Raw genomic sequence first — 12104 nt, 5'->3', positions numbered from 1 at the left:
AGTACACTGAATAACTTATTAGGCAAGGGAGCATGTAATGTTTTATGTTGAATCAGTATTTTCAAAAAACTTTAAATAACAGATTTTGAATGCACTTTTCTTTAGCCTAACCACACTGCTGGCGTCCTCCATCTTTTTTCGTTATGTTTAATGCTTGTTATTAGATTTTAAAACAATTGAACATTTGAATAATCGAATATTTTTCCTCCTTCTGTCTCTTTGACGACTTAGTAAAAATATAAACAAATTATTTCTTTATTGATATTTGTCTATTCAATAATATGAGTACTTACTCATTTTATGTCATACTTGTATTTGTTTCAGATCCTGTAGGGAACAAAGCAGGGGATACAATATCAGTCGTAAATAAAAATTAAACAAACTATAATAAATAATAAAGTATAATAAGAAAAATGTTAAATAATGCCAAGTTTCCATAGAGAAGAAATAAGTACGAGTTCTAATACTTTATTCAGATTTTAATATTTGCCTAATATTGCTAACAACTCACTGTAGCACCAAGGAATGAGTCTGAGGCCAACACAGATGCGCACACTCCTCCTCCGTCCAATCTATTTAAAACTTTCCTCTTTACACCCTCACAAAAATTTGTGATTTCCTTTACATATTTCCTTATAATCTTCTCCGGCCCCATTGGGGGACAACCTGCTTTTCGTTTTGCTCTAAATGGATGGCCAAAACGAACGATCATCCTTCATCCGCAGATGCGGATGTCCATCATCCGCAAAATGTGTCCTAGCCATTTTGATCTTTCTCTCATTATAGCCCTAGAAAGTGGGATAAAGCTACAATTTCTACACGGCTTGGTGTTTGAAATATGGTCAGTCTATAATCAGTCAAATGGGTACCCAAAACTACCCGTACGCGATTCCTTTCGAAAATCAGAGGCAGCGTTATAGCTATAAACTTCAAAGAGGGCTCATTCGATTGGAAATCGAGATTTCTAGTTCCCTTTTTATAGGTCAAAAGTGATTGGAAGGCAACTAACGCCCCTTCCACGCCCAACATATCTCCAAACACATTCAATCAAAATTTTGACATAGTCATTTTGTTTTACGTAGTTGATTTCCAGAAAGAAATTATGTTTTTGAGGAGGACACTCCCCCCACAGCCCTCAGGGCAAGAATTGTAAGTTATGCCCTGGGGGAAATAAGGTTTTTTTTTTATATATAAAGCTTTGTCATAGAAACTTCAAAAAGGGCTCATTCCATTAGAAATTCAAAGGGCTAGTGGTCTTTTTAATTGTTGAAAGTGATTGGAGAGCAACTAACCCCCCTCTCACGCCCACCTTTTCCCCAAACACATCCAATCAAAATTTTGAGATAGCCATTTTGTTCAACGTAGTTGAAAATTCTGGACATTAGGTCTTTGAGAATGACAACCCCCCACAGCCCTCAGGGCAAGGGTTCTATGTTATGCCCTGGAGGCATATAAGGTTTTATAGAAAGCGCTGTCGTAGAAACTTCAGAAAGGGCTCATTCGATTGGAAATTTAAATGGCTAGTGCCCTTTTTAATGGTCGAAAGTGATTGGAAGGCAACTAACACCCCTTCCACGCCCACCATTTCCCCAAACACATCCAATCAAAATATTGAGATGGACATTTTGTTCAACAGAGCTGAAAGCTCTGGAAATTATGTTTTTGAGCAGGACGTCCCCCCCCCCCACATTCTTCAGGGCAAGGGTTATAAGTTATTCCCTGGGGGTATATATGGTTCTTATGGAAGAAATGCTCGTATAGACTTCAGAAAGGGCTCATATGACTGGAAATTGAAAGTTCTAGTTCATTTTTTAAGCGTCAAAAGATATCGAAGGGCAACTTGCCCCCCCCCCATCCACGCCTTTTTTCCTCAAACACATCCGATAAGAACTTCGAGATAGCTATTTTTTTTAAAAATAGTTCAAAGACCATATTACGAAAACTCCGGGTTTGACACAGCCCCCCAGGGCCCGATGGAAGGCGTTGTAAGTTATGTCTTGGGGGAATATATGGTTATTATGGAAGGGATGCTCGTAAGCATTTCAGACAGGGCTCATTTGATTGGAAATTGAAAGTTCTAGTTCATTTTTTGAAAGTCAAAAGGGATTTGAGGGTAACTAGCCCCCTCCATGCCCCTTTTTTCCCGAATGCATCCGATAAAAATTTTGAGATAGCCATTAAGTTAAAAATTATTCACAAGTAAGATAACAAAAGCTCAGGTGTCGACACAACCCCTCAGGGCCAGGGAGCAGGCGTCGTAAGTTATGTCCTGGGGCATATATGGTTCTTATGAAAGGGATGCTCGCATAAACTTCAGAGAGGGCTCATTTGATTAGAAATTGAAAGTTCGACTTCATTTTTTAATATTCAAAAGGGATCTGAGGGCAACTAGCCCCCCCCCACGCCTTTTTCCAAACCCATTGGATGAAAATTTTGAAATAGAGATTTTGTTAAAAAAAAAAAATAGTTCAAAGATCGGATAAGAAAAACTCCAGTGTCAGTACAACCACCCGGTTCCCGGGGAAAATGTTTTAAGTTATGTCCTAAAGGAATGTATGGTTTTTATGAAAGGAATGCTCGTATAAACTTGATAGAGGGCTCATTCGATTGGAAATTGAAAGTTCTAGTTCACTTATTAAGAGTCAAAAGATTTAAGGGCAACTAGCCCCCCCCCCTCGCCCTTTTTCCCAAATCCATCCGCGACAAATATTGAGATAGCCAGTTTTTTTAAAAAAAAATTTTTCAAAAATCAGATAACAAAAACTCCCGTGTCAACACAAGCCCCCCGAGCCCGGGGGGTAGGCGTTGTAAGTGTTGTCCCGGGGGCGTGTATGGTTCTTATGAAAGGGTTGTTTGTATGAACTTCAGAGAGGGCTCATTTGATTGGGAATTGAACGTTCTAATTCACTTTTTAAGAGTCAAAAGATATCCGAGGGTAACTAGCCCCCCCAAACACCCTTTTTCCCCCAAGCCTATCCGACAAAATTTTTAAAATAGCCATTTCATGAAAAATAGTTCAAAGGTCAGATAAGAAAAACTCCTGTGTTGACGCAACCCCCCTGGGCCCGGATGCAGGCGTTGTAAGTAATGCAATGCCTGGAGAGCATATACAGCTGTTGTGGAAAGGATACTCGTATAAACTTCCGAGAGGGCTCATTTTATTGGAAATTGAAAGTTTTAGTTTAGTTTTTAAGAGTCAAAAGAGATCAGAGTGCGGCTATCCCCCCACGCCCCTTTTCCCCCAAATGCATAAGATAAAAAAAAAATTGAGACTGCTATTGTGTTAAAAATAGTTTAGAGGTGAGATGACAAAAACTCCGGTGTTACCATAACCACCCACAATCCGTAGGCCGGCACCCCAAATTATGCCCTGGGGGCATATATGGTTCTTATGGAAAAGATGCTCGTATAAACTTCAGAGGACTGATTTGAATGAAAACTGAAAGTTCTAGTTCAATTTTTAAGAGTCAAAAGAGATCGGAGGGCCCCTAGCCCCCCCACACCCTTTTTCCCTCAAACCCATCTGATAAAGATTTTGAGATAGTCATTTTTTTAAATAGTTCAAAGGTCAGATAACAAAAACTTTGGTTTCGACATAACCCCCCCGGGGTCCGGGGGCAGGCATTGTAAGCTATGTCCTGGGACCGTATATGGTTCTTATGAAAGGGAAGCTCGTACAAACTTCAGAGAGGGCTCATTTGAATGGAAATTAAAAATTCTAGTTCATTTTCTCAGAGTAAAAAAGATCGGAGGGAACGCCTTTGGGTTTATCGGATGGATAAACCCATCCGATAAAAATTTGAGGTAACCATTTTGTTAAAAATAGTTCGAACATCAGATACTAAAACTCCGGGGTCGACACAACCCACCAGGAACCAGGGACAGAGCTGTAAGTTATACTCTGGGGGTATATATGGTTGTTATAGAAGGGAAGCTCGTATAATCTTCAGAGAGGGCTGATTTGATTGAAAATAGAAAGTTCTAGTTCATTTTTAAAGAGTCAAAAGAGACCGAAGGGAAATTATACCCCCCCTCCTCCCTACGCCCTTTTTACCCATCCTACAAAAATTTTGAGATAGCCATTTTGTTAAAAATAGTTCAAGCATCAGATAATAAAAACTCCGAGGTTGAAACAAACCCATTTTTCACTTTGATATTGTTGCTTAGATACCAGTTTTGATACTTTGATGAACATTTGATTTTTTTTTTTTTAAGTTTGATTTTGAAATAAGGAATTTTTAAAAATTTGAGACTTTTTGTAATAAAAAACGAACGATAATTAATTAAAAAAAGATTTCCGAAAAATAAGTTTTTCAAAGAAAAGTAAAGGGCATTTTAAACTTAAGCTGAGCAGATACAAATACGTGGTAAAATTTAAACTCAAAACTACCAGAAATTACTGTTAAAGAATTAATAAAACCTAAGACGAACAGAAATTAAATAATCAATCATATAAAAAAACATACAACAAGTAATAATATAAATGAATAAATAGATCTTAAAGCGAACAATGCTTAGATTGAATATGAAAATCAAGCTTAAAACGAAAAAAAATATTTTGCTGTGGAAGTATAAATGAAACTTAAAACGAACTGAAATTAAATAAGCAATCAATCAATCAATGCAAACAAACATACAATAGATATTAATTTAAATGAATAAACAAATCTTAAAACGAGAGAAACTTAGATTGAACATGCAAATCAAGCTTGAAACGAACAAAAATCACTAAAAACAAGATTTTGGGTATCGCCTCCTTCTCTCACTGTAAAAGTCTTAAGCCTGCTGCGTCATTGGCGCTTTACTGAAAACTTTATGTCTCTTGAACAGTCTTGGAAAGTATAAACAACATCAGATTGCAGTAATTGATTTATAATGATATTAATTGTTGAAAGATCCATCAGTTCAAGTACTTATTTCATTTTAATTTTATTTTTATTTTTAATGCTGTAAGAACTGGAAAATAAAATGTTTGTAAGATAATTCATTTTCAATTAAGCGCCAATGACGCAGTAGACTTTTGGTTTTTATTTACAGTTAAGGGAGGGGGCAGTATCCAAACTTTTGTTTGTAGTGAAAATATATTCGTCTTGAACAACTTTAGAAATAACTAATAAATTAAACTGAATATTTTATGTAAAATGATATTAATTGCTGAAAGCTCATCAGTTCAAAATTTTATTATAATTTTAATCTTTATTTTAAATTTAAGTACAAAAAAAAATATTTGCAGCAAAATTGGTTTTGAGTAAATTGCAAATTACGCATTCGGCGTTTTTTTTTTTCAAGGTTTGGAAGGGGGTGGTATACGACCTTTTATTTATATTTAAAATATATTCGTCTTGAACTACTTTAGATATAACTAATAAATTAAACTGAATATTTGATGTATAATGATATTAATTGCTGAAAGATCATCAGTTCAAAATTTTATTATAATTTTAATCTTTATTTTCAATATGAAGTACAAAAAAAATATTTGCAGTAAAATTGGTTTTGAGTAAAGTGCCAATGACGCAGTAGGCGTTTTTTTTTTCAAGTTTAGGAAGGGGGCGGTATCCGACCTTTTATTTATAGTGAAACTATATTAGTCTTGAACTACTTTAGAAATAACTAATAAATTAAACTGAATATTTTATGTAAAATTATATTAATTGCTGAATGATCATCAGTTAAAAATTTTATTATAATTTTAATATTTATTTTCAATATGAAGTACAAAAAAAAATATTTGTAGCAAAATTGGTTTTGAGTAAAGTGCCAATGACGCAGTAGGCGTTTTTTTTTTTACAGTTCTGGAAGGGGGTGGTATACGACCTTTTATTTATATTGAAAATATATTCGTCTTTAACTAATTTAGATATAAATAATAAATTAAACTTAATATTTGATGTATAATGATATTAATTGCTGAAAGATCATCATTTCAAAATTTTATTATAATTTTAATATTTATTTTCAATATTAATTAAAAAAAAAAATTTTTGAATCAAAATTGTTTTTTATTAAAGTGCCAATGACGCAGTTGGTGTTTTTTTTTTTTTCAAGTTCTTGGAGGGGGGGGTATACGACCATTTATTTATATTTAAAATATATTAGTATTTAACTACATTATATATAAAAAATAAATTAAACTTAAAATTTTATGTAAAATGATATTAATTGCTGAAAGCTCATCAGTTCAAAATTTTATTATAATTTTAATCTTTATTTTCAATATGAAGTACAAAAAAAAATATTTGCAGTAAAATTGGTTTTGAGTAAAGTGCCAATGACGCAGTAGGCGTTTTTTTTTTTACAGTGTAGGAAGGGGGCGGTATCCGACCTTTTATTTATAGTGAAACTATATTCGTCTTGAACTACTTTAGATATAACTAATAAATTAAACTGAATATTTGATGTATAATGATATTAATTGCTGAAAGCTCATCAGTTCAAAATTTTATTATAATTTTAATCTTTATTTTAAATATTAAGTACAAAAAAAAATATTTGCAGTAAAATTGGTTTTGATTAAAGTGCCAATGACGCAGTTGGCGTTTTTTTTTCAATTTTAGGAAGGGGGCGGTATACGACCTTTTATTTATATTGAAACTATATTCGTCTTGAACTACTTTAGATATAACTAATAAATTAAAATGAATATTTGATTTATAATGATATTAATTGCTGAAAGCTCATCAGTTCAAAATTTTATTATAATTTTAATCTTTATTTTCAATATGAAGTACAAAAAAAAATATTTGCAGTAAAATTGGTTTTGAGTAAAGTGCCAATGACGCAGTAGGCGTTTTTTTTTTTTAAAGTTCAGGAAGGGGGCGGTATCCGACCTTTTATTTATATTGAAAATATATTCGTATTGAACTAATTTAGATATAAATAATAAATTAAACTGAATATTTTATGTATAATGATATTAATTGCTGAAAGCTCATCAGTTCAAAATTTTATTATAATTTTAATATTTATTTTCAATATTAAGTACAAAAAAAAATATTTGAATTAAAATTGTTTTTTATTAAAGTGCCAATGACGCAGTAGGCGTTTTTTTTTCAATTTTTGGAAGGGGGCGGTATACGACCTTTTATTTATATTGAAACTATATTCGTCTTGAACTACTTTAGATATAACTAATAAATTAAACTGAATATTTTATGTAAAATGATATTAATTGCTGAAAGCTCATCAGTTCAAAATTTTATTATAATTTTAATCTTTATTTTCAATATGAAGTAAAAAAAAAATATTTGCAGTAAAATTGGTTTTGAGTAAAGTGCCAATGACGCAGTAGGCGTTTTTTTTTTTACAGTGTAGGAAGGGGGCGGTATCTGACCTTTTATTTATATTGAAACTATATTCGTCTTGAACTACTTTAGATATAACTAATAAATTAAACTAAATATTTGATGTATAATGATATTAATTGCTGAAAGCTCATCAGTTCAAAATTTTATTATAATTTTAATCTTTATTTTCAATATGAAGTACAAAAAAAAAAAAATTGCAGTAAAATTGGTTTTGAGTAAAGTGCCAATGACGCAGTAGGCGTTTTTTTTTGAATTTTATGAAGGGGGCGGTATACGACCATTTATTTATAGTTAAAATATATTCGTCTTTAACTACTTTAGATATAACTAATAAATTAAACTGAATATTTTATGTAAAATGATATTAATTGCTGAAAGCTCATCAGTTCAAAATTTTATTATAATTTTAATCTTTATTTTCAATTGAAGTACAAAAAAAAATATTTGCAGTAAAATTGGTTTTGAGTAAAGTGCCAATGACGCAGTAGGCGTTTTTTTTTTTTTTTACAGTTTAGGAAGGGGGCGGTATCCGACCTTTTATTTATAGTGAAACTATATTCGTCTTGAACTACTTTAGATATAACTAATAAATTAAACTGAATATTTGATGTATAATGATATTAATTGCTGAAAGATCATCAGTTTAAAATTTTATTATAATTTTAATGTTTATTTTCAATATTAAGTACAAAAGAAAATATTTGTAATAAAATTGTTTTTGAGTAAAGTGCCAATGACGCAGTAGGCTTTTTTTTTTCAAGTTTAGGAAGGGGGCGGTATCCGACCTTTTATTTATAGTGAAACTATATTCGTCTTGAACTACTTTAGATATAAGTAATAAATTAAACTGAATATTTTATGTAAAATGATATTAATTGCTGAAAGCTCATCAGTTCAAAATTTTATTATAATTTTAGTCTTTATTTTCAATATGAAGTAAAAAAAAAAATATTTGCAGTAAAATTGGTTTTGAGTAAAGTGCCAATGACGCAGTAGGTGTTTTTTTTTTTTACAGTTTAGGAAGGGGGCGGTATCCGACCTTTTATTTATAGTGAAACTATATTCGTCTTGAACTACTTTAGATATAACTAATAAATTAAACTGAATATTTGATGTATAATGATATTAATTGCTGAAAGATCATCATTTCAAAATTTTATTATAATTTTAATATTTATTTTAAATATTAATTAAAAAAAAAAATTTTTGCATTAAAATTTTTTTTTATTAAATTGCAAATTACGCATTAGGCGTTTTTTTTTTCAAGTTTTTGGAGGGGGCGGTATCCGACCTTTTATTTATATTTAAACTATATTAGTCTTTAACTACTTTATATATAACTAATAAATTAAACTTAAAATTTTATGTAAAATGATATTAATTGCTGAAAGCTCATCAGTTCAAAATTTTATTATAATTTCAATCTTTATTTTCAATATGAAGTACAAAAAAAAATATTTGCAGCAAAATTGTTTTTGAGTAAAGTGCCAATGACGCAGTAGGCTTTTTTTTTTTTTAAAGTTTAGGAAGGGGGCGGTATACGACCATTTATTTATAGTGAAAATATATTAGTCTTGAACTACTTTAGATATAACTAATAAATTAAACTGAATATTTGATGTATAATGATATTAATTGCTGAAAGCTCATCAGTTCAAAATTTTATCATAATTTTAATGTTTATTTTCAATATTAAGTACAAAAGAAAATATTTGTAATAAAATTGGTTTTGAGTAAAGCGCCAATGACGCAGTAGGCGTTTTTTTTTTTTAAAGTTTAGGAAGGGGGCGGTATCCGACCTTTTATTTATAGTGAAACTATATTCGTCTTGAACTACTTTAGATATAACTAATAAATTAAACTGAATATTTTATGTAAAATGATATTAATTGCTGAATGCTCATCAGTTCAAAATTTTATTATAATTTTAATCTTTATTTTCAATATGAAGTACAAAAAAAAATATTTGCAGCAAAATTGGTTTTGAGTAAAGTGCCAATGACGCAGTAGGCGTTTTTTTTCAAGTTTAGGAAGGGGGCGGTATCCGACCTTTTATTTATAGTGAAACTATATTCGTCTTGAACTACTTTAGATATAACTAATAAATTGAACTGCATATTTGATGTATAATGATATTAAGTGCTGAAAGCACATCTTTTCAGAATTTTTCTATAGTTTTAATGTTTATTTTCAATATTAAGTACAAAAGAAAATATTTGTAATAAAATTGGTTTTCAGTTAAGCGCCGATGATGCAGTAGACTTTTGGTTTTTATTTACAGTTAAGGAAGGGGGCAGTATCCAAACTTTTGTTTGTAGTGAAACTATATTCGTCTTAAACTACTTTAGAAATAACTAATGAATTAAACTGAATATTATATGTATAATGATATTAATTGCTGAAAGCTCATCAGTTCAAAATTTTGCTATAATTTTAATGTTTATTTTCAATATAAAGTACAAAAGAAAATATTTGTAATAAAATTGGTTTTCAGTTAAGCGCCAATGACGCAGTAGACTTTTGGTTTTTATTTACAGTTAAGGAAGGGGATAGTATCCAAAATTTTGTTTGTAGTGAAACTATATTCGTCTGGAACAACTTTAGTAATAACTAATAAAATAAACTGAATATTTGATGTATAATGATATTATTTGCTGAAAGATCAGCCGTTCAAAATTTTACTATAATTTTAATGTTTATTTTCAATATTAAGTACAAAAAAAAATATTTGTAATAAAATCTTTTCCAGTAAAGTGCCAATAACAAGCTTGTCATTGGCGCTACGGCAAGCTTGGCGCTTCAGTAAAGCGCCAAGCTTGCAGTATATTTTAGACTTTTAAAGTGAGAGAAGGAGGCGATAGCCAAACTCTTGTTCGTGGTGATTTTTGTTCGTTTCAAGCTTGATTTGTATATTCAATTTAAGTTTCTCTCGTTTTAAGATTTATTTATTCATTTACATTAATATCTATTGTATGTTTGTTTGCATTGATTGTTTGCATTAACATTAAAGCTCCACAACAAGGGCTAAATATAAGAATATGGATAAAAAAATATGTGTTTGTTATGCTAGGCTTTCGTAGAAGAGAAAGTAGGAATACCAATAGTTTTGTGTGTACAATTTAGAAAGTCAAGTAACTAATGTAAGTCACAAATATAATCTATTTTATAGAGAGAGGTTTTCAGAGAGAAGATAGGAGGAGCTACATTGCGCAAATAAGATAGGAGGAGCTAGGAGAAGATAGGAGGAGCTACCAGTACAGGAGGAGCGCAAATAATTATAGGTAAACATTAACATGTGTGTGTAGCGAAGATATTAACAGTAGAATAGCCGAGGCCGAGGGTGTTTTTTCACAGTTGAAAAAAGTTTGCAAGAAGAGGAAGATAAGTCGGTGAACCGCCATTAGAATATTGGATGCTACAGTGATGACAGTGGTCAAGCATGGTTCTACAGAGTGGGCACTCCGAAAAACAAAGGAGAGTGTGCTAGATATTTTTTCAGAGAATTTGCCCACGGATTGTTCAAGTACCTTACTGACTGACTGTATCTCAAACAGTAAGCTTTACGAGAAATGGGGTCCAATCCCACTTTTTAGGACTATAATGTGAGAAAGGTTGAGATGGCTAGGACACGTTCTGCGGATGAAAGATGATAGATTGCAAAAGATTCTCCTTTTTCGCCTACTGTCTAGGGCCAAACGAAAAACAGTTTGTCCCCGAGTGGAGTGGTTCCTATGTCCCCGAGTGGAAGTTCTTATGTCCCCGAGTGGAGTGGGAGGATGTCGTAAAGAAAGATTTAAGGGAAATAGGAACTTCCTGGGAGTGAGGCTTTAAAGAGACTGGGGTGGAGGATGAGCGTACGTAGCTGTGTCGGCCTTAGGTAGCTTGAGGCTGCAGTGAGTTGCTTATATGTATAGCATCGTAATCTGTTAAATAAGTATCTCAGAGAGAACAGAGAAGGAAGGCCCTTTTCTTTGGATGAAGGATGGAGGAGGAGTGTGCGTAGCTGTGTTGGCCTCACGCAGATTGGTGCTTCAATGAGTTACTTGTAGTTGTTGTGTTATGATCTGTTAAATGAGTATCTCAGAGAGAACACAGAAAGAAGGCCACTGTTTTGTTAATGATAACTCCACAACTGATACTAAATATAAAAATAATATTAAAGAACATATATTTAATGTTCTAGACTTTTGTAGAACAGAAAGTAGGACTTATAATAGCTTGTGTGAATAATATATGAATAAATAATAGTAAATAAAATATATTTAAATCTATTTAATTAGGCCCTCGTGGAGAAGAAAGGAGGAGTGGCAATTCTTTGCGTTGGTTCAGTTTGGAAAAGCTGGAAATTCATGACAAATGGGTTCACTCAAGGCATTCGATATCTTGGAACTGGAAAAGCTAAACTAACAAATCCAATAAAAGAATTGACATTGTATACATTGAATACATCAGTAGCTGCTGGAGCCGCCTATCTGGGCTCGGAAACTGCAGGATATTATTTACCTAGAAATTATAATGAAAATTGTAGTGTTTTACACCATTATGAAAATTCTTCTGTTTAATAAAACTAGTCATCATAGTTCTTGGCTTCAGAAAGTTTGATCTTGTTTCCAACGCTACTTTTACGCTGAATTCTAAAAGTAAAAATCATGATTTGTCTATCACCCAAGATAATTTTTGGATAGAAGTTTTTTAATGTGCCTTTGTTTAAATTATAAAATCGGGCTCTTTATTACTTGATAGCAAATTCTGATTGACCAAGAAACTTCTAATGAGACTCTTAATAGGGAAACTACA

At 31.7% G+C, this 12104-nt stretch overlaps 1 protein-coding gene across 1 annotated transcript in view; it reads left to right on the top strand.

The window, feature by feature from the left end:
- Positions 1-11887, top strand: part of Nagk (N-acetylglucosamine kinase) — a 90825-nt gene extending 78938 nt beyond the window's left edge. The window contains exon 8 of the mRNA XM_089090085.1: positions 11588-11887. Coding sequence (XP_088946211.1) covers positions 11588-11869 — 282 coding nt within the window. The 3' untranslated portion in view covers positions 11870-11887. The remainder of the gene's footprint in view (positions 1-11587) is intronic.
- The last annotated feature ends 217 nt before the right edge of the window (positions 11888-12104 follow it).

The sequence above is a fragment of the Artemia sp. Qi Xiang Cuo genome, chromosome 6 (genome assembly GCF_049724085.1).
Source record: "Artemia sp. Qi Xiang Cuo chromosome 6, ASM4972408v1, whole genome shotgun sequence".
Taxonomy (NCBI): Eukaryota; Metazoa; Arthropoda; class Branchiopoda; order Anostraca; family Artemiidae; genus Artemia; species Artemia sp. Qi Xiang Cuo.
The sequence above is the reverse complement of the archived record's forward strand: the minus strand, read 5'-3'. Positions and strand labels throughout refer to the sequence as shown.